Consider the following 27,633-nt stretch of genomic DNA (forward strand, 5'->3'; position numbering starts at 1 on the left):
GCATTTCATCACCTATTTGTACCCAAAACTAGGTCGTCCAGGTCCTTCAACAATGGGTATTTCGGCTGCACCCACTGGATTCACCTAACCGGACGCGGCTGTCTCCGCTCCCCGCCGCCATTTCCGCTAGGAAAGGGGCCAGGGTGTTTCCGCCCGCCCGACTACAATGGACCCTTTATATCTTCCTACCGCTAATCTAGTAGCTGATAATGTGATTAGACTTGCTTTTGTACGCATTCAAAGTTTAAACCTTAGGTTTTAATACAATGTTTGGTTCAATTATTTGTTCTACCTGCTTAAGATGTGAACAAGAATTCATAAAAATAACCGAAAACTATTGAACATTGTGCTGTAATCCAATTTCAGCAATTCATAGCCATTTACTATAAATAAAACAAACTTTCGGAAATTCTCGGGTGGGCATCCGGGATTCAAGCTTGAATATCTTCATCTATATAATCAGCCGAATCAATTATGTTGATTTGTAGCGATACGTAGAGACATAATTAAATGTTTATGGATGATGATTATTATTAAATCGTTTTTTTAAATTTATATGTAGTATATTTGTGTAGAACATCGCCATCTAGTTGATGTTTTTTGATGATGTTGAGGTTTCATATCTCGTATACATCGTAATAAGCGCCATCTCTTGGAATCACAAAGAACTATTAGCTAAGCAAGAGGGTTGCTAGCACCCTTCGGGCGTAGCCCCTTTGGTATCGGTTACATATTTATGACTTGGTGTAGTGTCACAGTAGATTTGTAGATGTCGTTATTATGAGAAAAATAATATAATATGCAAGTTTCCGGTGGGAACATAGTTTAGGAATTAATAGAATTCTAGGGATTTAAGATATTCTTATGTTCGTTTTAATTATGTTGTACTCCAATATAGTTCAAGTGATAGCCCGTCAACTCAACATAAATTACATAAAACAAACAAAAAATATAAGTTTACATTTTTATAGAAATAATTCTGACGAAATGTACGAAAATGGTAGATTAATCTATAGTATAATCAAAAGATTAATAAATTACGTAGCTTTATATTTTGAATATAGAGAAATATAATAATGAGTGGGAACATAAAATCACCCCTTCTTTTTCTTTTCCGCTTTCAATTTGTAGACGTACTGAGATTCTAGCATTACCATGTAGTCCAGATACTTTTGACCCCACGGCGAGTAGGACAGATACCACTGTTGGAACATGTCGTAATCTTCGACGTCAGTATATTTTCCTCCCTCATACTCCAACACAGCTGAAACAACTTCTAAAGGTTGTAAAGGCTTATACGCAAGCTGTGCTACACGCTTTCCATTCATTAAATTGTTAACAGCCTTCTTTATTGTATTTATGTCGTAACCTCTCAGTATTTGAGCAACACTGTGTACATTGAACTCACGATTCATTCCATGATATTTCATTAACATTTTCGTCAAGATATATGATATACTCCCGTAGTCTGTGCGTGGTATTAGAATAAGCGAAGGAAAAACTTTGTACATTTGAGGATTTTTCGCTAACCATGGCTCAGAGGCCGTTCCTAAGATCAAAATTTTATCTTCGCTCGCCTGTATTGGTTTGATAAGTTCCTTGAAAAAGTCCTTTTGCAATCTAGTAGGGTCGAACATTTTCTCTTCTTTCGGTACCTTCTTATAAAAAACTTTGTCTGCGTTATCGACTAATATCACTGTTGGCTGCATTAAACGACTCACTCTGTTCACAAGTTGAAACATAGTTTTCATGTTCTTAGGTCCAGGAAATTTGTCAAAAATATTCATAGGTGATAAGTCTATTAATATTGAATTAGTTTCAGTGGCTATTGCATACACTAGAGTTCTTTTCCCAGCTCCTTTAGGGCCAACGAGTAACTGCGATCTTACTGCATTTGGACAAGAAGATCCTAGAGTTAAGACACAACGAACTCTCACTTGTTCTCGAACGTCACCTATACAAGGTGGGGGAAATGATGGCGTCCATAAAACGGCTCTCGTGTCGGCTGCAGCGTAGTTTTGGTCTCCCCAATAGTCATCTAGAGTTGTATGTGGATATTTTCTTACTATACCATTGTCAGCCAATATCTGGAACATTGCGGCCGGGCTCATCTTATCTGACCTGGGTGCTTTTGGTTTCCTCGGTTTTTTACGTTTTTTACTCTGTGGCGGCTTAGAAATTCCCGCTGCTAGATAATCTGCTTTTAGAGAATTCTTTAATAGATTCAATTCTAATCGCATCATTTCGTCAACAATAGGTCTAAGCTGTAACTGTACATCCTGGTAAGCATCTTCAGTTACAAGTTGCATAATGTAACCTTTTATTGCATTAAGTGGGGCATCGGGTGAATCTATACTTTTCCACTGTGTTTGATAATTTTTCCATGCTTCTATTAAGCGGTCTAAATTTTTACCAATAGTCAGATAAATACCTGGGTCATTGTCAGGGTTAAGACGAGATTTTTTGTAATCGAGTAATCTTTTCGCTTCTTTAATTTTTGCTTCGTCTTCTAATCTTTTCTTTTCCTGACGTGCTGCTATTTTCTCTGCTTTTATTTGCTCTTTACTTTTAGGACTACCAGCTTCAGCTTTAAGTCTCTTTTCTTCAGCTAATTTCCATTCTACATATTCTTCGATTGTAAACGTTTCCCCTTGAACAATTAAAATTGAACCGCCTTCTTCAGGCCAGGGAAATTCATCGAATAGGCGAACTTCATTGTACCATTCTTGCAACCATTGTCTGATTTCAGAAGAAATGTCTTCCATGATATCACCTTCCCTTAATTTCAATACCCTGCTTTTTTCCTTTAAATTTGCTTGAATCCATTTTTCGTAATAGTTACGTCTATAATTTCGGCGATCTTCCTTAACTTTTTCCAATTGAATTTTAGCTGATGGAGGTGACCAAGAAGGTATTATCATGCCTAATTTAGTCTTCAGGCAACGATCTCGAACTTGTGACCGTTTGATTTTCATGAATTTCCTGTATATTCTTTGTATGAATGAGGCAGCTTTTATTCTTAGTGGTTCAGGTGCTTGTGGTGCTTTAAGGCCCGCCAGTTCCAAATATAAATTAGCATCTTTATTAAATTTGTGCGTATTTTCTCTTGTAACCATTCGCGATCGCTCCATACGTTGTATGTTGAAAATATGTCGCTCATATTCTTCTTTAAGTCTTATTTCTTCTAATTCCTCAGGTGATAGATGTACTGAATCTTCAGACACCGAAAGTTCTTCGCCCATTGCCAATCTTCTTTTTACTTCGGCCTCTTTCTCCTCTCGTTTCCTGTTTTCTTCTTCTAATCGCTCTTCTTCTCGTCGTTCAATTTCGGAAGGTGTAGGTGTAGGATCACCAAGTCTATTCCCAGACAGAATTTCATCTATTATGTACTGCATTTCAGCTTGCCGTATTTCGAAAGGATAGAAAAAAGGACATAAAACCTGTACATCCTGCGGAACTATTAACATTTGTTGTAACGCATTTTCTGGATATGTAAACTCGAAAACTTCTACTTCTTCTAGTGTCATTTTAAGTTCAAGTAATCGGCATGTAACGGCATCAATTATTTTTTTAATAAAAGGTCGCCTTTGTACTTGCTCCATTTGGTCATAGCAGTCACAGAGTTTATTATATATCTCACAATATTTGCAGTATACTCTTGCTACTATCTCTACAGCAGTTGCCTGTGGTTTGATACCAATAAAACCCGTAGCCAATTCCTGAACGCGCTCATCTTCGGCCAAAGTTTGTTTCATTTGCTCTTTAATTTTGAGCCACCTTTCATAATAATCTTTATTCGACATTGTGACTTAATAGCGTCATGTGGCTTAATAGAAATTAGAATTATAAAGAATAACTAAGAAAAATAAATAAATAAAGTAAAACTAAGAAACACATAAAACTATAATGACAAGAGACATTATAGTTTTTATTTTTGTATGTTTTATGGTGTGTCATTATTTACCAAGAAGTATATTTTATCGACACATAATACTCTGTTCTTATGCCAGCAGTACACATTCGCCGAGACAGATTTGTATGTGACATATTTTATTTACTATATTTACTTCGTATGGTATTTCATAATATAGATAAATAAAGCGGAGTTAATATCGTTAGAGCAATCAAATCAAAAGACACCTGTGATCAACCCCACATTAGAATAGATTCATATCTGGGGTTGGCCATAGATGCTAGACTCCCATTACCTCTCGATGAATGTGTACCGTACGTATTAAATTCCGTAAAAAATTCTCACTGAACATAATGTGATGCTGTAAAATGATGGGTAACATTTGTTTTACCCGTTTTTTCTTGATGCACATGACAAAGTTACAAAGGACCTTCCAAATTTTTACGCTCTTTCCTAATTAAGGCGCTAGGAATCCAAGTTACGGGGGATCAACGACAAAGATCGCTCAACCCCCGACGCACAATAAAAATGTTTCAAGTGCGCCTCCGTACGTTCCATTGAGTTGGATCGGCGCACGCGTTCGTCGGCTGCTTCCGGTGCACGACGCGTGCCGTTCATAATACGTTAAGGCACGAGAGATAGCGGAGACGCTAGCGTTTTTTCCACAAATAAATAAGATATCACAGTGGAGGACCGGCTAAGGTCGACTACTAGTTAATATGAGTACGAGTATAAGACAATTGGCCACACATGATTTTTATTAATTAATTTTATGTTTTTAGTTTCCATTTTAGGATTGACCAAAATGTGATACAATTATTTATTAGTGCAGTGAAATATTTCTATTATTACAGTATATGTTTTACTAAGTAGAGTAATACATAATATTTTATTTAAAACCCAATGAAGTGTTCTTTAGTTTTAATTGTATAATATCTTATTTTGTATACGTAATGGTAGTATTTTGTATAAGTAACTAGAAATATTTTTTTATTGCTGTCTATAAATTTAAAATTTGTAATTTAATTATAGACCAGTTAAAGTCACGGTGCTTATACGCCAATCGAAAAAGCCTATTTCGCCGATAAATTTTATAAGCTACCGCTATCGCTATCTTCCGTGATTTAATACCGCAAAGCAAACAGCGTCGTCCGAAATGCAACGTAACAATGATTTATTCACAATCCCTCTGTATTCATTACGGGTGCAGAAATTTAAGCCATTAATTTTGTTAACTCTGTCTCGGCCAATAAAACTTGTTAGGGGTGGAATTAAAGGATCAGAACGGTTAGTTTGTGAACGTTTGCTCACTTAGATCGGCTAGTTTACATATTAATAGTTTCGTATAGTTTTATGGAGCTACACTATTTTTTTTTACCTTGGGGTTCCCGTGTAATTTATTATTAAATATAAAATAAATACATGTTTATACCAGCAAAGGTCAATGGAAAATAAATAATTTTAATTTGTTTTAGAGATTGGTCCCGACAAACTATTAAATAAAGGATCGTAATATCAAATAACTAAAAAAGGTGATCAACATTTTAAAGTTTATTAAGTATTACGTTCTCATCGTCAACAAGATTTGTAACAATTTCTTAATCAATAAAATAAAAATGAACTGGAAAAAATACAGAGAACAAGCACCATGGAACATTATACTAATCTGTTAATATCTCGCATTGATTTAAAAGCACAAAGCTGAAACTTGAAAGAATAGATACTATACGAGTATTATTTTTAAACTGCATTTTATCGCGAAAATTTCTCACGTTCCCTCATTAAATCGAGAGGGCATGGTTAATCGGTACCGTGACAAATTCACCCGCCACCACCCAGCTATTTAGTGCAAGAGCGGAGTACGATCCGGAACAAAATGGCAGAATGATTGACTGTTCAATGGACTTGTAAGTCGGGGGTCGATCGGCAATTTGATTTTGTGAAATTATCTCGTAATAGCAATGGTTTGATTTTTACTGTTATTTTGTTGCGAAGTAAATTGGATAACTATAAATAATTATTTGAAACAACTATCAACATATTAATACTCTGTATAAAACTTTTAACCTAAAATACTACATTATAATAATATTAACAAATATCTCATGTAAGTTATAATGTGAAATATGATAAGATCATAATTATTATGCATTTCACTTCACATTATAAATAAAGGTAAATAAAAAGTTGCACGTGTTTTTTTTTTTCAAATATAAATAAAAAATATCAAAGGAAGTGAACACAGCAATTAGTAAGTTAACCCAACCCTAAAATAACAGTGGTATCTTTTGTATCCGCATGAGAAAAAATCAGTACGATTCACGCTTGTCACCGCAAATTTGGGAACATTCACTGAGAACGCACCACGCGCGATTCGGTACGCATAGGGTCGATTAGACCCTTATCTCGGTACTCTAAATTGAATGGTGTTTATTTGAACATTATTATAATCTGCGTTCGAGTGTTTGTTATTAAATATTAGCCCGCACACACTGTCCTAATGAGTTTATTATATTTGTTCATTTCGTGGTTGTAAAATCATCCTTTCAACAACAACAATAATATACAATATCAACAACACTCGACGTTTCAAAAATATTTTATTTGGAAATTATATTGATCGCTACTAATTATCTTGATATCTAAAAGCCGATTGAAGTTAAAAATCTATTTATTTTTATAAATAATAACATTAAACGTAACAGCTGTCATAATCTAAAATTATGTGCAAATAATAATTTAGTTATTAAGTATATTAGTATGCTCAAGTTAAAAAGAGATGAGTAAATTTCAGTCTCATGTTGGCTTCAAACGGGTATAAGATACCTTATCATTGTTGTATGTAGTTAATATATCCGTTTACTACTTCAATAATAAAATACAGTAAGGGGTACCCACACTTACTTACATGGTTTACTCGAGTCGAGCTCTTAATTACTGAGAAACATGTGATGACGCGTGCCGGAATTTAGTTACGGCTTAGTTAAGGTCGAAACGACCAACGCGATTATTTTGCATTGCGTTTTTTGCTATGCGTGCCTGAGGGTTGTATTAAGGCAAGTTTTACATGAATGTTGAAAGTTATATGAATGAATGTTGACTTTGCAGGAAAATTTACAGAAACAAAAGTATATCCGACAGGTATTATTTTAAACAGATTTTTATGTTTGGTGTATAAAATTATATATTTGCTTCTTACAGTTATGAATTCAGAAACATAGTATTTTTTATAATATAGCACTAGCAGACGAGCATGCAGTCCACTTGATGGTAAGTGACTACTGCCGCCCATGGACATCTGTAATCAACCCCAGATAGCATTAGATTTTCCTACCTGAGGTCAGCCAAAGATCCGCCGCTACTCTCAGGAGTCCTCAGGGACTAAGCTAGAACGCCTCGGAAAAGTATGTCACCCTTACCACACCCTTCAAACCAGAACACAGCAGCGCTTAACACTGCTGTTATGAGGCAGAAATTGGTGTGGCGGTGTGCCGCCAGAGTCGAACCACAAATAATTTTAAACCGCTCTTGTACGCAATAGTAAGAAATATTCGCTTTCAAATAACAAACACAACTTGTATTTAACAAATTAGTAGTTGCAGTAACTACATTTCGTCATTAATCTCCTTCAATGAAGAATCATTCATTCGTTCAACCATTTCTGACATTGTACATTGTGAGAGGTGAATTTAATCGCGTCACCAGGCGAAATGATCGTGCCTTTGATCTGTCCAACTTTTAATTGCCCAACGGGTTCTTTGAGTTTACGCTTCAACTCGCCCACTTAAACTTTTATAAGAGATTTAAGCGGTGGCTGCAATTTTTAGTGTATGTCTCCATATAGTTTTATCCATTTTCTTTTAATCTTTGATCTTAATCTATATTTACTGTATGGAATAATATTAGAGTCTGTACCGTATGTGTAATACATAAAACTTGTACTAGAAGAACAGTGGTAGAAAGTGACCATATGCCCACATAGTATTTCCAAAATTACCAAGCACCAATCATTATGTTTATTCATTAAAAATAGCAGTGGCTACTGCTACTTGTAATTGAAATTGCAAAACTACTGTTTCACCATTACAATATAATACCAAAACCAAAGTGCAATTAATGATTCGTTGATACAAATATTATCAATACAAGTTCTTCGCAAGTTGGCACTCTTCGCTTGTCTAGATATCATATTATTTAAATTGTACTCCTTTCTTTTTCTTCTTTCTACTAACTGCAAATTAAGTCTCTGTCTTAGTCTCAATGTTAGACTTAACATACAAATATAGTAAAATCCTGTCTCAATAGAAGACTGGTTATAGATTATGGTGCTGCAAACCGGTGGGGCGTGTCCCATTAATCAGCGTGACGTCATCACGAGATAACCAAAAGGGGGTGATGGGAGCCCTCGCGAATAAATAATTGGACGGAACTGTACGTCATGATACAGCCTCCTGTATAATTAGATTTAGCTGTTATGTTTACTGAACAAACGAACATTCATAAAATCAGAGGAATTCTTCTGTAAACTAGATTAGGGATCACTTCGCGTTTAGTTAATTGACCCAATAGCTTGAATCGGGAAAGCGTTACATTACTAGGTATGTATTTTAATCTTTGAGACAGTCTGTAGCACTGTCATGCTTTTTCCCAGCTAGGTAGGAGTAAAATTTATTGTCGAACATTTTTTAATAAACTAAGTTCCTGACAACGTTCACACAAAATTGGTACATTTTGCAACATTGAACCCATTGGCTGGTTCATTCGTCAAACCACCGGAGCAAACTGCTTACTTGATTATAAATCCAATTGAAAGCCAGCGCAACTAAGGACATATCATTTTCGGTGCCTTTTCGCTGCTCTTTCCCCGTTTGCTCATTGGCCAACAATATGCCATAATTGTCGTATAAAGAATCCATTGGCATATAAAAGATGAACATACTCGACTACCGGACACCGACAAAGACTTCTATTAAAGTATTATCATATTACACCGAGTGCACTGTAAACCATAATGGGCAGCAACCGGTGCATTATACCAACGTCACAACTTGCATTTCCTCTGCTTTAATTCAGTCTGTTGAACCGAAGGTCGGATGAGATGTTCTAGAAATGATGACGGATTGGCCGGATGTTAGCCTTACGTGTGAATAGCCAGCTTTATATTATATTCGAAAACAATTTTCTTTTTTACAATTTTTTATCTTTTTTTTTTCTTATCTGTTTGGTACAAGCTTGTGTTAGAACCAGAATTCTATCTAAAACATAAAGAACTTCAAATGATTTTAAAAATGATAGGTAATTTTTGGTACTAATTTATTTTAAAAACATTAATAACGTACTCATAGCTAAACAGCGATTTAAGATGAAGCTTAGTGGTTGAACCGCGGCATATCAATCGTGGGATTCCAGGTTTAAGTTTCAGGCATCTCTGATATTTCAAAGTTATGCGTGTAATAAAATAATAATTATCACTTGCTTTAACAGTGATAAACATCCTGTATAACAGATGTATACATTTTTTAAAAGAAGTTCCCAGAAGGTATTAGACCGTACTATGTAGTTGCCAAAGCGGGGGACCTTCTCATTTTGAGATGAGAGCTGTTCCCAGTAGGGATGAAATATAATGAATACACATATGAGTATATACTCATAGAATGATAGCTCAACAGTATGGTATCAGTACTCTTAGTATGAGTTTTACGTTTTTACAAAAATGTTTTTGTTTACGCATTTGCCCATACGTTTCCAATCAGCGCCTCTAGCGGACTGTATCAGAACTGATTGGAAATGTATGGGAAATACGTAAACAGTAATTTTTGTAAAAACTCATACTAAGGGTACAGCTCACAAGACATTCGATTATTGCTTAATGTCACAATGATGTCACGTTTTAGTAATAATAGCCATTTTGTAGTAATAGGCTTATTAAGTAAATTGGGTCTTATTACAAGATGAACATGCAAAGCAGAATGCTGTAGTACTTACTTACACTATAATTTAGGACCAATATTATTGTATTTTCTAGCATATCCTGCTTTTATGTAATGATTAAGTAAAAATCTTGTGTTCTCGTGCTTATGTATTGTGCTGTTTTTGTGTTTTCTATGCAATTATTTTTATTTATACCGATTAATTCAATATCGATCTTAGTATTAGCTACTTGATAGTTCTATATTAGTCAGACCTGGAAAAAACTGCGTACATTTACACTACTATACGAAGCGAAATGAGTTTGTAAAATGATCTGAGAATTTCTAAATACCTTTTTCTACTTTTTGAAAGAGTATTTATATTGGGGAAGACGTGAACATTGAGAAAATTCTTTTAATTCAGGTCGATCATAAAGTTGGGCGAAGTATTAACGTGTAAACCGCAATTAGTAATTTTAAATTTAATTATATATTAACGCCATTTATTAATAAAATCGATCTATCCCATTTTTGCCTGTCAGAAATCGAAATTTAATGATTCCTGATAAGCACAAAAAGTCAAATTTCAATTTTTGGTAGACAAAATATTGCTAGCTTTTACTTGAGGGTACGCTCACAGTCGTAATTTTTATTTCTCCTTAGAGAGCGGTACTTACTCTACATCCCTTTCTGAACCGCTACAAAATTTCGTGTCGCTACAAAATCAGTCAAGTAGGTAGGCGTGAAAGTGTAGCAAACATACAAACTTACATTCGCATTTATAATATAACTCAGGAAGTTAGGATTAATACCGGGCGTTACTTACCTGTGCATTTTGATGCCCTCAGCGAGTCTGACAAGGTCGAGGTCGAATATCCCTTGCTGATTCCGCCGGAGAGTTTGTCCGTACCTATAAAAATATCACACATATAACATTACAGGACTTCTTCAATAGTATTGCTGTGTTTGTACGTAGTACTCGTATGTAGTAGTAAGGTTAAAAATGAGTTTATATTGAAAAGTCTTTTAAACCAAGCTATTAGTAATGATATTTTGTGTTTCGTATTCTTCGCATCTTTTTATTTGATATACATTTCGCGTAGGAGCAACTAATAGTGTGCTTAGGGTGAACTGGACAAATTCGGTTGAAAGATTTCACCCTCACACTCACATCCATATAGACTAACATAGCAAATTAAAGAAAAGTTTTTAGAGACCTTGTTTCTTTAAGATTACCTATTCATAAAGTATCTAAATATATAAGATACTTAATATACAGGGTGAATTTTTCAAACGGGCCTTCAGGGCCAAATCCGAAACTATAAGGATTAGCGAAAAATGCTGAAAGGAGTTACTAGGCCGATTTTGATAAAAATTAAAACTGCATTATTCGTTTTTGAAAATATATTTTTCCTTAGCCGGGAATCGAACCAGTTCATTTTGAAAAAAATACATCCTCCATATTATTCCACTATCTGATAGTGTCTCTTATAAGGATCAAATTCTGGGAAGTAATGTTATGTGACAAATAAAAGGAAAAGGAAAATTTTGAAGAAAATACATATTTCTCCATACATTGGCATACTCATCCTTAAGGATTATACATAACAAATGACTAATGTATAATTCTTTAGAAACATACAAAGTCATATCATTGAAGAATTTGTTGGTTAATCAATTAATTATTCGATGTTATGACCATGACATACGGCTTAGTATGAGAAAGTTATAGTTTGGCAAATAAGTTACCTCCGTTTTTAGGATTTATTTTTTAATAAAAACAGGTAATTGATTAATTAGTAAATTCTTGTTGTTTGTTGTTTAAAACTTCGTTTCAACGTTAAATATGATTTTCAATATCTCTTTGTTAAGTAATCACTCGAATTTGACTCGAAAAAGTCATTCTCGCAAATTGTCAACTTTACATATGTATTAAACGAAACTCCGCCCATAGCAAGTTAAATCTATTATAATGGTCTTCAAAATAACCTTAACTAAGTCGGACATAAAAATATAAATTCTTGGAGAACAAAACGTCCGCTTTCGAACGATTTGAAACATTGAGCTAAAAAAATTGTTAATATGCGAAATGTTTAAATTGAAAAGTGGCGGGAACTTATTTGCCAAGTGAATATGAAAAAATATGTATTTTCTTAAAATTGAGGCTTTTCCTTTAGTTTGTCATTTATTATTACTTCCCAGATTTTGATCCTTAAAAGCAACACTATGAAATAGTGGAATAATATAGAGGTGGATTTTTATTTCAAAATGAACTCGTTCGATTCCCGGCTAGGGAAAACATCATTTTAAAAAAGTAATGATGCAGTTTTAGTTTTTATCAAAATCGGCCTCCTAACTCCTTTCAGCATTTTTCGCTAATCATTATAGTTTCGGATTTGACCCTGAAGGCCCGTTTTGAAAAATTCACTCTGTATATTTACGTGTAAGAAATTTTCTTTTTATCACCTGTCACTTTTGCATTTTTCTGACTGCATTTCTTATAAAAAACCAAAAAACGTTAAAACTTTAAATAATAGTATAATTAATTAGCGCAACATCATTAATGTCGCAATAGATTCTTAATTCTCCCACGCTTGAAAAAAGTTAATGCATCACTCCGCTGGAATCGGCGCAATATGTTTTCGGACTATTTATTTATTGTATAAATATGCTGAGGCACTTCGGGGGTCGAGCAGAACGCATAAATCTGAAATGGAAGGGGAGAGGGAATCATTACTGGTGTTTCTTTCGCACAATTAAGTTCGCATTGTCTCCGCCACCGTTCCCATGAAATGGCAAGCATAACTGAATGTGTTCGGCGCGCGCGCACGAAGAACGCGCGCCATCTATTGTTGTACTAGCGAACTAAAAATGATGTCACTCGATAGCGCCATTATCAACCCTGATTTATACTTCGCGCGCGAGTGGTTTCTGATTGTGTAATAATTGTTTGTTTGTGTGCCTTATCGCAGGGGATGATACTGTGGGAGTATCGGGGATTGGCTTATTGGCTTAGTGGTGTCAATGGTAGCTTCGATTTTGAACCCCCTAAGTGGTGTATTGTCGCCGTGTTGAATATTAATTGCTTTGCGTAACGTGCGGTAATATGTTAATTGTTTTAATGGTTTAATTTCTGTTTTTATTAATCAGATAATAAAAACAGAATCTGATAAGAGTGCTAGAGGTATTATGTTAGTGATATCGCTTATTGTGGTTATTTTATTAGCCACTGATTAAATGATTTTTTTTTTACGTTGTCAATTTACAATAATTAACTAATTTATGACTGTTCTTGAAGATCCGTATGCTCAATGAAAATTAATTAAAAAATAATACGGTTGTAAGAATAAGACACTGTTTTAACAGACGTGTTTTAATATACATAAGTGCACTATTTAATACGTGCTGATAGATAAATAATTGTAATCAATTATTATAAATAGTCTGTGTGTAATCTATCTATAAAATTAAGTAACGTCAAGCGCGTTCGGGCAAGAGTTGAATAGGAGTCCGCTAGAGGTTACATCTCGTCCCTTGCATGATTTCGATAGGGAACAATAAGCTGACGATTTTTAACCGACTTTAAAAAGGAGGTTCTGTATTCGCCCGCTATGTAATGTATGCTCGTATTGCTCGTATATCCGCGACTTTCTCAGAAACTACTAATATAATTGGTGTCGAGTTTTCGATATGGTTACTTTTTTTTTCGTTATGGTTTATTACATATAATATAGGCTTAAACTTTGTTTTAAATAATAATTAAATTATTTACAATATTACAATAACTCAAAATATATAAAAAAAACAAATAAAAATATTTACAGTAATCAAAAAATATATAAAATTATAATATATAAAATAAATGAGCCAGATCGCTGCCCCGCGGTAGTGTACCCAAGGCACTAGCAGCATTACCTCGTTGTATTGCCAAACTTATTTGTTGACCGATGTAAGCTCTAGCTCTTGGGTCACCAGAGGTCCCAATCAAGGGCGAAGACAATTCTTTATAAAATTGTTTCGCTTCTGGTCCCATCGTCTCAACTGCGGAGGGCACAAATATAAAATTCTGTGAAATAGCAATATTTTTGCGCCGCCGGTTACTTTTATTTAATAGCAATGGAGCAATCTTATTTTACGAATTATTCATGGATGTTTCCCACTGGAGAAGTGTTTTTTAGTGTGGTTTAGCTTGGCGATGGAAAATTAAAAAAGTGTATATAAAAATTTAGGTTCAAGTTTGATCACCGCACAAACATAATATATATGTTTGATGATCCGCGTGACGGAGCGGTCACCATGCCGGTCTAACGCGCAAATGGTCCCGTATTCGATCCCCGGCCAGACAGATTTCTAAATGATGAATTTAAATTTCTGTTTCTGGGTCTGGGTGTTTGTGTATTTGTCTCTGTGTGTGTCCATAGCAACCACGATACAGGGAATCCTAGTCCCACACTAGGATTCCCTGCGAGGCTGTGAGTGTAGAAAGAGTTATATATTAATTATTTCTTGCTTAAACTGTTAAAAAAAACGTCGCGAGGAAACCTGCATTCCAGAGAGGGCTCAAAAAAAGTTTTCAAAGATATGAGAAGTATACCAATTGCACTTAGCCAGCGCGGTGGACTATGGTTTAATACTTTTCATTCTAAAAGGAGATCCGTGCCCAGAATTGGGACAGACGATAATGACCGCATAAACAATAACCTAAACTCAATATATTTATAACCTCCAAAAAAATGTTATGCATACACATAGTGCTCACTGTTACTGAGGTATTAGCGTTAAGACATCTTGGTTAATCATTTTGTATAACATTGAGTTAAAATGACAGGGTAATGGGTAACTGCGGTTCATGGGCATCTGTGATCAATAACATACAGAACCGGACTTCTACATGAACCTCACTATACAAGAGTTGTCATTCCCGAGGATTGAGATGGTCTGGAATTACGGATATCCACACCTTTCCAACAAAAAGCATGAATTGCCTGACGCTAGAAATTGGTGTAGCGCTCTTATCCCCTAATCGAGCTATTTCATCTACTACTAATAACTTCTAATTTTGCCCGTAGATGGAGAGTCCGGTAGAATTCCTAGTTATTCAGCTGCGGCACCACCACCAAAAGATATAACTATTCAATGCATTATTAGTCTTTCAAGGTACCAACACATCTGATCAGCTTCAAGTAGAAATCTTATGAGGTATATATTATAAGTAGGTATACATTCATTCTTTAATAACCACAACGCAGATATTACGCAATTACTGTTTGAGACTGTGGATTGTCAGTCAATCTCTGTCAGGGCTTTATGATGTACATATCCTCTTTTAAAAATAATTACATTTGCATATTACGTCTAGGTTTCCTTAGAAAAAAGTAGGTATACGTTCATTCTCTAATAACCACAACGCAGATATTATGCTATTAGTGTTTGAGACTGTGCATTGTCAGTCAATCTCTGTCAGGGCTTTATGATGTACAGATCGTTTTTTAAAAATAATTGCATTTGCATATCACGTCTAGGTTTCCGTGGAAAACAAAATAAATCCTTGTGGGATCAATCGTGTGTCTGTCCGTCCGTACGTTACAACCAATTTGATCCGAAACTACAGGACCAAATAGGTTACACATTAGAGTGTTTCATTAATCTTCGTATTTATTATTTTGTGATGACAAGTTACGCCGCATCTATTTATTTAATGGATGTAAACACAGCAATGACATTGTAAAACAGACCTCTGTGGTTTTCTCCATGATACGCGTATTTTATTGTACTTTTCTGTAACTGTTGTTAATTAATAAATATATTAAAATAACGTTAAAATTTGTTACTCAATTACTCATATTCTTTTCTGTGAGTCAAACATGAAAGTATAATGTAAACAACTTAATTTTGAGCTAGGGGGTGACTTTGCGGGGGGACATGAAAAATAAAAGCGTATTGCAAACGACATAGTGTGGCATATCAAAATAAAAGGGTTTGTAAAAATCTAAAATATATTTTGTATTACAATACATAGTTTTAGAATAATTCAAGAAAACGAAAACGAAAATTGATCTTTACTCCATTGGAGTTAGAATTTTGAAAAATATACAGAATCTAGTTCGTTACTTAAATATTACGGCAATAGCCTATGATATATCTATGATAAAAGAAAGCGGTAAATATTGTATACCAAACAACCTATATTTGTAGAACAAATGTACTTAAAATAACGTACCACATGTGGGAGTCCCATTCCCACTTAACAATCAGACTAACTCCGTACGATCAACACTTAAAACAAAGTTGGCCGATCCCTCACCTAATGAATATAAATTACGAAACAACGACCTGGCCCCAGCCCTTTACGCGATAAACATTAAAAAATCAATATACGAACATCGGGCGATTGTAACGTGATTTATTGGTATATTTTACGCGATACTATCTAAAGTACGCTTTAAAATTGATGACGAATGCAGATATTGTTGAATGGCTTATCAAAATTGAGTTAGCTCTATATACGGCTGGGATGTGGAGAAACCGAAGTTTTATACTAGGTATAAAAGTATCATATATCAAGTATATTGACATTTTTTTTATTTATAATATAGGGTAATGCCGCCGATGGGTGGGGACATCGGTAATCAACTCCAGATACCCACCTACTGAGGTTGAGGATAATTTTCTCTTGATATGTTAGTTCTCTTGATATATTAGGGAACAAATTCCTAAAAATACGAAACTAAAAAGAAAAACCATTATATTTTTGGGAACTAAACGAACCTCTTCCGCGTGATTTACGCGCCATTGATTAATTTGTTTTTATATATAAACATATTTAATAAGTTTTACGGAAGATTAGCGTAGACTTCGTAGCTGCACGTAGGCTATATTATTATAGCGTCTACAGGTACTACGCCGTAAGCTTTGTACACACCAATTGTCTCGTAGAATTGATGGTTCTACGAGATGGGTTTAATCAATAATAAGTATAATTGTACTCTGTAGACAGTTTCTCCTGAAGTATTTTCTTAAATAAGTACAATTCTGGAGCGTCCAATAATAATTAATGTACAGTATACGTAGTTTTCATGTTATATTGCTCAGGTGACATTCCTAGGGTAACGTTTTCTTAAGAATGTTAGAGGTTTATGATCTCGTTTTTATACATGACCGAGGCACATCGTCTTTGTGTTTAACATTAGGATGCTTAAGTCTCTTGTATCAATTGAATCGGGATGGGAATCAAATGTGAAACGGGATGTGTAAAAATGTATAAAAACAAGAATCCACGTTTGAATGTCGTATTAAATAGTATTTATACTAACTAACTCGATAACGAATGGCTTACACCAGATGTAATCAGCTAAGCGGCCGGGGGCGTGCCACGATCATTTTCGTGTTAACAACTCTTTAGCTTAGCCCCTAGTGGCTTATAAATTTTAATATGTTGCTCTTAATGACTATAAGATTGGGGTAGCTCGCCCTCGCGTGGATTTTTGCACTTATTTGAATATTATGTAAATATGTTTTTGCTCGGTTAGCTACTCATTTTATATTCTTGGCGCGGGTCGACTATTCATCAATGCAAGGGGATAAACAAGAAGAGTTATGTTTCCAAATAACTTTGCTCATTTCATCTGTGTGACAACGGTAATCATAATAGTATAAATGTAGGTGTGTTTATAGTAACATTAAAAAAAATGCATGTAAATTAGGATTGTCAAAATACCTTTGAAATTAACAATATTATGTTTAATAATATTGTTATGATAACGATGAGATAACACCCAATATAATTGTCATTCTGTCAACCCTGTCTGAGCGTTTTTAGTCAAATCATTTACGATTTTCAATGAAGATTGGGTAATTTGAGAACCTTACTTTTAAAGGTGTCTCAGGTTTATTTATTATGTTTTCATTCACCGTTAAAGCAAGTAATAAATAATTTCTAATACGCACATAGATATAAAAATAAAATGTGTTGTCGTCTTAACAGCAATGATTGAAGAATAAATATTAAAATAGGTAGTTTGATAATAAAATACACTTATATTGCGGGTAGTATGGCCTATAAAAAGCTGTGATAACGTTGTCTCGTTTAGTCGGTTTGTAGTCGTATCGCAGACAGCTTGTAAGTAAGAGGAAACTATGTAAGATAAGTAATTGATGTGTTAAAGATAAATATGGTGGTTATTATTTTAAAATACAGTATTGTGTAAAACTAACCAAGTAGAAATGAGGTAAAATCTGTAAATGTATGTATGGTATAACCGATATTACACTTGTGTGATAAGCTTGGTTAGGAGAATATGTTTCGTATAAATAAACATGCTTTATATTCATATTTGATTATATATTCTAACCTGGAATAGTTAAAATGGTAAAAGGTTATTAAATGAGTATGTACTAAGTGTGTTTCTTTCAGATGCGTGTCTGGGATTCGAACCTCAGACCTTTCGATCAGGAGACCGATGTTCAACCAGTAGGTTATGACAGTTTGCTTGCTGCTGTAATGCTGAGCTTTAATGTACCGTATATATGTACCGTATGTAATAAAGACGCGGACCAGCCCGCATCGACGCAACGTAAGAAGAACGCCGTGTACCGCGCGGTTCGCAGATGGTCCGTTTTGGTGTTTGGTCCACAGCCAGTGGGTAACTTCAAACGTGCGTTGCGACTTTTGATATTACTCGTACCATACCATACCATAGATTAGTAAAGATTACTCACTCCTAACAAGAAAATGTACCCAGTTTTGAGAATTGAAATGGTTGCGTAAAAAAGTTTTGCCACGTCTCCGTGCTAAAATGTCCCTAAAATATTTGAAATAATTATTTATTTATTACGTAAATTACGCAGCATTAGTTATTTATTCGTAAATTTTCTCTCAAAATGATTTTATTTGTCAAGAATTCAAAAAAAGAACTTACTAAAATAAGCCGTTTGTCGCTTCATTAAATTTCAAGACGGCGAAGTATCTTTACTAATCTATGGTAGGTACTAATGATAAAACTGCATCGCATTTCAAGACCGACGGAGGCGACGGATCGACAATAGAAGTCGCACAGTTAGGAAAGCCGTCTACCATCGTCGAAAGGATTCATCGTCTGCCTTCCGTGCATAAATACGTAGATTTCGGGATCGAGGAAAATCGAAATACGAGACGCACCTGATGGATGCTGAATATGCCGAAGGAATTATATGAATTCGGAATGTTATGTATAATTGTTATTTTCAGTATTGTTGTTTGACTTTTTAATTGTATTTTCAGTTGTTAAGTCCACAAACACAGGCTTTTCACTTCTTCTCACCGGACATATATTTTACATAGTAAAATTTACTCCCAGATGAAGTATACAATTAATAAGTACTGACTTCATCTCTTTTATATGTAAGAAGTTTAAAAATAAGTTTAATGTCAAGATAAAGAAGACGGGCGAACTTTCCTTTACAATTTTATTATGGTTCGGTAACGGAAAAAAATGAAAATCAAATACTCAACTTTATAAAATAAAACTTCCCGGAGATGAAATTCCGATACACCATTTTATAAAATAAAATTTCCTAGAGATATTTGAGGGGCATTTTTTTCAGGATTTAAGTAACTGGTCGAAAGTGAATTCAATAACTGTAATTATTGAAATAATTCAGCAATACATAGGTAATTAATTATATTTTTGTACTTATTTGACCTGATATACCCTGGCTATGATAATACCCTGGCTAGCAAAGACTTATGGAAGCTAGGAGTTTATTTATTCGTTTCATATATATTTAGTGGTGTCACGAGCAATGGAAAGTTACAAAGGATGTAAGACCATTTCGTAGAAATTGGAAAATCATTAGCTGACTTCCTGAACGAAGAAGATAAGGTGGCAGGTAGTCCTCATTTAATTTTTAACCGACTTCAAAAAGGAGGTGGTTATCAATTCGGCCGGTATCTTTCTTTTTTTTTATGTATGTACACGAATTACTCCGCCGTTAGTGGACCGATTTTAATAATTTTTTTTTATTGTGTAGGGACGAGCTGGAAATTGGTCCCATTTAAATATGGTTTCTTGACGACTTCATAAATATGTACTAAACCAACATTTATTTCAATTATTTTTTACTTTGTAGTGACATAGAAGTCGGTTGTATGTTATGTTAAAAATTTATTAGTGTTTGATGTTATGTTATGAAAAAAATGTGCATCATTATTTTAAGTTAAAAATACTAAGAAATTTAAAGCTTGCACGATTTATCCTAACATTATAAATGCGAATGTGAGTGTTTGTTAGTGTGCTTGCCACACTATCACTTCTTAACTACGTAACCGATCGTTTTGAAATCTTGTGCACACATTTTCTGGGATTCAGAAATGAATATAGGATACATTTAATCCCGAAAAAAGTACAGTTCTTTGAAGGATAGATGAAAACTCTGAGCACTAAAGAAGCCGTGGGTAAAAGTTAGTTTAATATTAGGAAGACAACACAATCTTTCTTTTCAGTAACTACTTGTGCATTCTTTTTACAAAACCAAAATCAAAACTATGACACATTATGTCATATCTACTGATTCGGTATGAACAAAGAAGTGCATAACAAACGTAAAACAGAGGCATTCGGGTAGCGACATGCGACCGCACCGCCGTTTGAAATGCACCGATGAAAATTCAACTGCAAAAATTTCCAACACAATCAACCCCCTCGTTAAAACCCGGGAAACGGGCTAACGCACCCCCGGGTAAGTTCGAAATAATGAACTCGGCGGAGATAATAAAATTTTATTTTCGCCGCTAGTATTTATAAGATGATCTGGCGGGGCGTGGGCGGGTTGTCATGGCAACCGGGTAAAGTGCTCCGCACGCCCCCATTTTGCTCCCTTGAGCGATTGTTATCTCCACAAGAAACTCCCCACCTTGCTCCAACGTACAGCCTCCCTGGTTTAGCCCGAAAGGGTTCCAAACTCCCAGGGATCCTAAAAGAAACTCTAAGTGATCTTCGCAAGGTAAGATTTCGTATATCATAACGAGCAGGTTATGGTTTGTGCAATCGATTTTCTACGAGGTCGTCTTCATGTACGTATTACGGTATACCTTCGCCGTCTAAAATGGACCCTAAAAATGGCGATATCTTGGTAAAGCATCGGGTGTAAAATTTAATACCGTAACTGGTAAGTTATCTTCCGAAGCGATTTTGCTTCGACGTCTTTTATGCTCAGAAAACAACTTACGTGCATGCTTATATGTTTTATATAAATTGAATGCTTCTTTCTGTAATTCTCAAATAATTACCATTGTATTTATGAGATAAGATATTTCATTTATGAAAGAAAGAAAGAAAGAAAATACTTTATTCAGGAATATTGCAACACACAGTACAATTGCAAATAGACAAAATAATTTATAATATATATATATTTATTTATAATATATATACAAAAATAAATACACATTGCTGCCAAGTAGCTAGTTCGATTTTCTTGGCTTATGCGAATATAAGCGATTCTATTTTAGGAAATAAAAAATGTACAGGTAAACCACGAAGAATGGTAGCATTACATAAAAGGAACTGTATTATCCACTATATTTTAAAAGTCGTATTTTTAAATTATTAAAACGTATTTCTATTCCTACTCTTCAAGTGATAATAATAATATATTAATCACATATTTTTGTGTGCACGTAGTAAAATATTAATAAAATAGTGTTGGTTATACAATAATTATGTTAAAAAACGTAGATTTTTTTCTATCGTTGTGTTTTATGACGCGGTACTAATTGGTATTTAACATGCACGTGCATATTGCTAGTAAATATACATAATTAATAAAGGACTTACCGATAGTTTTTCCCTTGTCTAACGATCCGAGCATAGAGTCATCGGTCCTGGGTGTTCTGCCGAAGCCAAGGGTAGCACTGGTCGTATCCTGTCCCAACTGCCCTCCGTAGAAATCACCGAAGGCGGTGGCCGTCCCTAACAGCCCAGAACGATCTTGAAGGGCTGCCTTCGCTTTCTCTACGCTTTGCTTCAATTGTTCGAAGGTGGACTGGTGTAAGCGATAAGGTGGCCATTCTGTAGTGGGCCAGGGTTCTTCCTTCAGAGCAGTTCGTTTCAGTTCGAGAGCTCCGGCGTAAGAACAGCTGCTTTCGTACATTGCAGCTTTGATGCCCGCCCGCAGCGCGGTGGCACACTTGATTCCTCGAAAATCGACCCTAGAACATAAGACTGTGGTTTAATAATACTGTATCTATGTGTAATTTAGCATCAAACACGTCGACCTGTATGACGCAGTGTTGAGTTCGGTTGATAGATAGTTCGAGTGATATCGGTTCCGAGCATTGCAATTCAGAGTTTTGTTTTAGATGTTATAATAATACATAAAAAGTGTGTGAATAATTAAATGTGAATGTTAGATTTGATTTGATTTGATTTGATTTGATTTGATTTGATTTGATTTGATTTGATTTGATTTGATTTGATTTGGTTAATAATAGTCCACGATTAAACTTTACTTCTAAAATCAGTACTAAAAAAAACTTGGCTCGTAATTAAACAATGCTTGCTGAAAATTATAATTGTATTATGTACAATGATTAACATCATGCAGTGATATTAAGTATAGTGGTTAAAACTTGGCGTCTCGATCGAGGGGTCCGAGGTTCCTATCCCACGCCCGCAACTCTGATTACACAAAGTTATGTTTATTAGACAAAAAATATCACTTGCTTCAACGGTTAAAGAAAACATTGTGAGATAACCTCCATAACAGAGAGATCTTAAAAAACTGGAAGGTATGTGATACCAATATTCACTTGGCCGTGCCCAGCAGTGAGATAGTAATGGGTTGACGACGACGATACTTGCTAATATTTTCCTAAATTAATTTCTAATATCTATGTGACCTCTTGCATTAAGGGAATCGGTGCAATGCGTTGATGTGATTCGGTGCACAAGTATTGTCAGATCTTTCAAATTATATTCAGTACGAGTGATGGAATTATATGAGGTTTAAAAAGTATTTTTCTTAAAGAAAGGTGCTTGATTTATTTGTATAATTAAATTAGCAGTGATACGGACATAAAATATATATTAAACGATTTTAATTTTGTATTGTTAAAGTTCACTATAGTTTCATATTACCCAGCTATTTTTTAAAGAAATATAATGATTACGAAACAATAGATAGACAATTGTTATTTTTAATTATCTCTTTTTTATCTCCCTTTACCTACAAACCAGAACATAGAAGAATCAAACTACTGTTATTACGTAGCGTAGTAATAGGTGTAGCAATATGCATCCGGAAGTAAAAGTGTCTATAGTTGTCACAATTTAATAGGCCCATTTTGACACAAGCCATCCCAATGTCATTAATGTCTTAAACTTTTTATTAGGGAATTTACGACCACGTGACGGTTACACCTTGCAGTTTCAAAGCATTCGGAAGAAACCATAATCGATTAACTTTCAAATAATCGAAACTTAGAATTATCAATAACTAATTATTTATCCCATTTTCACTATTACAACAATAAAATAATCAAAACTTTGTTTCTTAGTGAATGATAAAACGAAAAAAAAAAATACACTTTACGAGCGATGCTTTATTTAATCTTCTAAAAAGGATTAAATTTCTAAAATACACTAGAATTTATTTACTTTTTAGATTTAGAAAAATATAGAATAAATATTCTGTTTACAAAATATTAAGTAATTTATACAATACGATGTGTGGTTGTAATCGATTTGTCGTAAAAATTGGTTTCTTTGGTTATCGATTTGTATGTTACATGCTTAGAGCCTAGCGATGGCATGTGTCAAAATGGGCCTATTAAATTGTGACGACTATAACGTCGTTACATAACAATAATAATCTAAAACATTGACTAGAACTTGACTCAATTGGCATCTAATAACACAGTTGTTGCTACTGCCGGGTTCCGGGAACAATTTCCGACGGGAGCAAACGTACAGGACATGCAGGAGGGACTTGTTTACATGACGTAAATGTACAAGTAATTTATCTAAATGTTTTTATGAAATCTATTTTTATAACTACGCTGATATTTAACGAACGTTATACGTAATTAAGAAAATCATTGGAAGAATGAAGTGACATTTGTTAGGTACGAGTAAGAGGACGTACTAAGTGTCGAGTTAAAACGATACCGGTAAGTATTTTTGAGTAAGTTCGACAAATCCCATAATATGTACTTATCATTACACTGAACGACGGAACATAAAAGTTGAGTATCTAACAAATTAATGAAATTGAAATAGTTTCCGCATGTATCCTATAAAAAGGGACCAACAATTTGGGTCACAAGAAAGAACAAAAGATCTTCATCGCTCACCTCATGTCGGAAATTCTCTTTCTCTTTTGACGCTTGGTATCTTTCTTCGTCTTCTCCGTTGTGATAGCTTAAGTGGTATCACATTGCCGTGATACCACGATCGCTACTAATCAAATTGCACCGAACACCGAGCGATAAGCGACTACTACATCTAAGGCCTATCCTCTTCACTCGCGAATCTATTGTGTCACAATACGTCTCGCATCCTCTGTGTCGACTAGGAGTGCGCGTGCGCAAGCCATATTGGCCTCTCCTACGCAAAGCGACGGCACACAATTCAGTGATCGAATCCGTACGTCTATTATCTTCCACCGATTGACTCTCACCGCTCTATTTTGTACAATCTCTTCCGGGTAGACTTTCACTAAAATTTTTTTTTTTGTTTTTAGGTGAAAAAATATGGCAATGGTATCGGTCCGATGGCCTTCCAACGACTGTATACGACGCGCCTGCGCAGTACGCCAGTACACAAATTGATTGCATCCGGCGTAAGGGAAATGTGTCGTATAACCAATTTATATTACTGTACGATTTGACCACGGTCTCCTACTAAAAACTTACTCTTTCTATACTGGATTATCATTTGTCACAATAGTCCTATCTGCTCCTGCGCCACAATGTGTACTGACATGCAGTGTCTTACGTGCCTAGGACATTCTCAATGCAAGTCGGAGCGGCCTTTCAATCAGAGCTAATTGGAATTATCTAACTGTCTACGTCGCTAATCTTTGAAGTAACAGCCGTGACACTTCTAGCATGAGGGGGTCAGTGATGAACCTTTGTTGCATATTTCTTCAAATCTCAGGAGGTTGCAAAGATGAAGTACACTTATAGTTTGATTCATAATTAGGTGTCCAAAACGTAAACAAAGGTGTTGACCTATCAAGAAAATACGTTTCAAATGGTAGTTTCTTATTTTTGACAATATTAAATTAATACAACAATAATAAAATAATAATCTAAAAAAATTAAGGTCAATTCACATTTTCTAATATTTATATTACCCCAATTTCGTTCCATACAGTTATAATAATAAAAAACAAGGTTTATGGTAGAAAATTAAAATGTGATAATGGTTCTTGTGCCGTCATTTTTAAGTTTCGTAGCTGATGTTATTCATTTTCGTGATAGTAATTGAACTCGAATGTATTATCGTTTTCATGGCGCGTTTGTTAAATTGTGAATAATTGTAAAGTTTTCGTTTTTTGTTGAGTTTGTTAAAGATTTTGTTTCATGTTAATTTTGACAGTGACATTTGTTTGTTTACATTTTGGATACCTAATTATGAATCAGACTATAGAGATATTTTTATATACGACTGAAATAGCAAAGAAGCATGCTGCCCACCTGCTGGTAAGTGGTCACTGTCGCCCTTGTACATATTGTATAACCAACTCCATAATAAAAACAGATATTCTACCTGCCGCAATCATATATAAAAACTACGCCGATCATTTCGTTGCCACTGCTATGGCTGTCCGCGTTGTATTATGCGTTAGTAATACATTTCCTTGTTTAGACGTAATAAAATTAAATGTTGTTTCTCTATTTGTATATTATTGAAGACACAACTGCACAATAGTGTTGTATTGTATATATACAATCTTCAAGGCTAGATACTCGTGCGCATCCCGACTTAAAATTGAAATCAGAAAACGATATATGCTATTAGTTATAATTTTCGAACCATAGTTTTAAATAATTTTAGCTTTAATTCACATGTGTATAAGAACGTTGATGGCTTGTACATTTTACTTCAATGCACACATGTTTGCTAATCGTATGCGGTCATAAAGATTCTACCACATTAAGCACTAATGCAAACATAGTTCAAAAAAAAAATAGCTATCAATAGATAATTACACGTTAACAGTTTCTACACTTTGCAAATACGAATGGTCATTCACCTAAGAAAATAAAGTATGTATCTTATTGATTGCTATAGCTTAATTTATCCTACACTTGAACATTAACTTTTTATGATGAAATGAACAATTCAATCGACTCTATTACTACAAAGTAAAATATTAAATTGTTGAATTATGGTATATTTTTAGTTATATTGAGAGTATGTATATCATTTATTAGAACGATCGTACAATCGACGTAATTTCGTTTACTAATATCTGGTAGCGTCTTTACCTAGTGGGCGCTCAGTGTAGCTCGCGCCACTTTAGCGCAGGAAGTCTGAACATTACCTTATTATATCCGACAAAAAGTGTCATCCGCTGACCGGCGTCCGTCGTGAGGTGTCGCGGCCTTCACCTCGGACACGTGCCTTGCACTGGTGACGTCATAATTATCAGAAAATTATATAATATTACAAGCTAACCCGGCAAACGTTGTGTTGCCATATAAATAAAAAAAATGTTAAGCGTGAACAACCCTTATAACTTAGGGGTATGAAAAATAGATAGTAGCCGATTCTCAGTTCTACTGAATATGCATATAAAATTTGGTGAAAATCGGTAAAGCTGTTTCGGAGGAGTATAGTTACTAATATTGTAACACGAGAATTTTATATATAAGATGGTACTAACGTCGGGTAAGATAGGGAGCATGAGTTACCGCTCACTTCTCGCCTCCTGTCTCTGTTATTTTCATAGGATAATAGTGGTTAAACCTTGTCAGAGGCCTCATACGCGGTTTTAAAACATCCTTCACCGGTTGGCTAACATCTGGCAATAACCCGGGATAGAACTTCTATCATGCCACCTATCTATTCAAGTAATTCGCTCAAAACAATGTAAAGGGATATAATGTCACGCAGTAGGTTGTTGTGGACTGGTACACTAATATACTTTGTATAAATGACTGTTTTCTGGTCAGTTTGACTGATATGATATGTTAATGTGATAGAGATAGAAGTGATTAACGAGAACAATCATAATCATTCCGTATAAATAAATAATAGTAGAATATTCCATAGTCGAACCACCTCTAACTAAAACGTTTTTGGTCTTATGACACTTGCAGATAAAATGGGATTGTTTTTGCGTAGTTCACTTTGTCCGTCAGTCAACGATTTCAATTGAGCCAAGACCTGGTTATTGAGAGGAAACGGCTGACACACGGAGCGCGGCATACGCGCCTAGTTATCGAATTAGTGTGTTAAAAAGAACATCTATTAGGGGGAACAGCTATTTATCCGTCAGATGGACGTCAGTGTATCATTTTGATTTTCGTCTATTGCGTGTCGTGGTTTTATTTGGTATGATTATACTACACAAGCTATGCTTAGTGTAAACATATATTCTATATTTGTATCTATATCTGACCGTCAGTTATTAATCACATCATTTTAAAAAGATTTAAAATTTCATATTTTTAGGGATCCGTACGAAAAATCGTAACATGGAATTTGGTCTCAATCGTGCGTATGTCCGTCTGTCTACCGGACCAAATGAGGTGAAATTTGGTAGTCATGTGCCTTTCCTTAACCCAACGACGAAAGAATAATGCAATCAACTGAATTTTGAATT

At 34.8% G+C, this 27,633-nt stretch overlaps 2 protein-coding genes across 4 annotated transcripts in view; both read right to left on the reverse strand.

Moving 5' to 3' along the window:
- The window catches only part of Ets65A (DNA-binding protein D-ETS-3), a 105,893-nt gene extending 81,130 nt beyond the window's left edge, over positions 1 to 24,763 (reverse strand). Inside the window, exons 1-3 of one of the 3 annotated variants that reach the window (XM_073075244.1) lie at positions 24,713 to 24,763; positions 21,636 to 22,009; positions 10,649 to 10,732 (exon numbers count right to left, since the gene is read on the reverse strand). In XM_073075244.1, the coding sequence (XP_072931345.1) occupies positions 10,649 to 10,732; positions 21,636 to 21,951 (400 nt within the window). In that variant the 5' untranslated portion in view covers positions 21,952 to 22,009; positions 24,713 to 24,763. Of the gene's footprint in view, positions 1 to 10,648; positions 10,733 to 21,635; positions 22,010 to 24,151; positions 24,648 to 24,712 lie in introns of those variants that run through there. The other 2 variants (XM_073075245.1, XM_073075243.1) reach the window with 2 other exon arrangements.
- On the reverse strand, positions 1,036 to 3,947 carry LOC140743726 (IQ and AAA domain-containing protein 1-like). The gene has a single exon (XM_073075242.1). The coding sequence runs from the start codon at positions 3,801 to 3,803 to the stop codon at positions 1,095 to 1,097; it is 2,709 nt and encodes a 902-aa protein (XP_072931343.1). The 5' UTR covers positions 3,804 to 3,947; the 3' UTR covers positions 1,036 to 1,094.
- Positions 24,764 to 27,633: the final 2,870 nt, after the last annotated feature.

This window comes from Epargyreus clarus, unplaced genomic scaffold (assembly GCF_041222505.1).
Source record: "Epargyreus clarus isolate Ecla_fem2 unplaced genomic scaffold, WU_Ecla_fem_2.2 ptg000007l, whole genome shotgun sequence".
Lineage (NCBI taxonomy): Eukaryota > Metazoa > Arthropoda > Insecta > Lepidoptera > Hesperiidae > Epargyreus > Epargyreus clarus.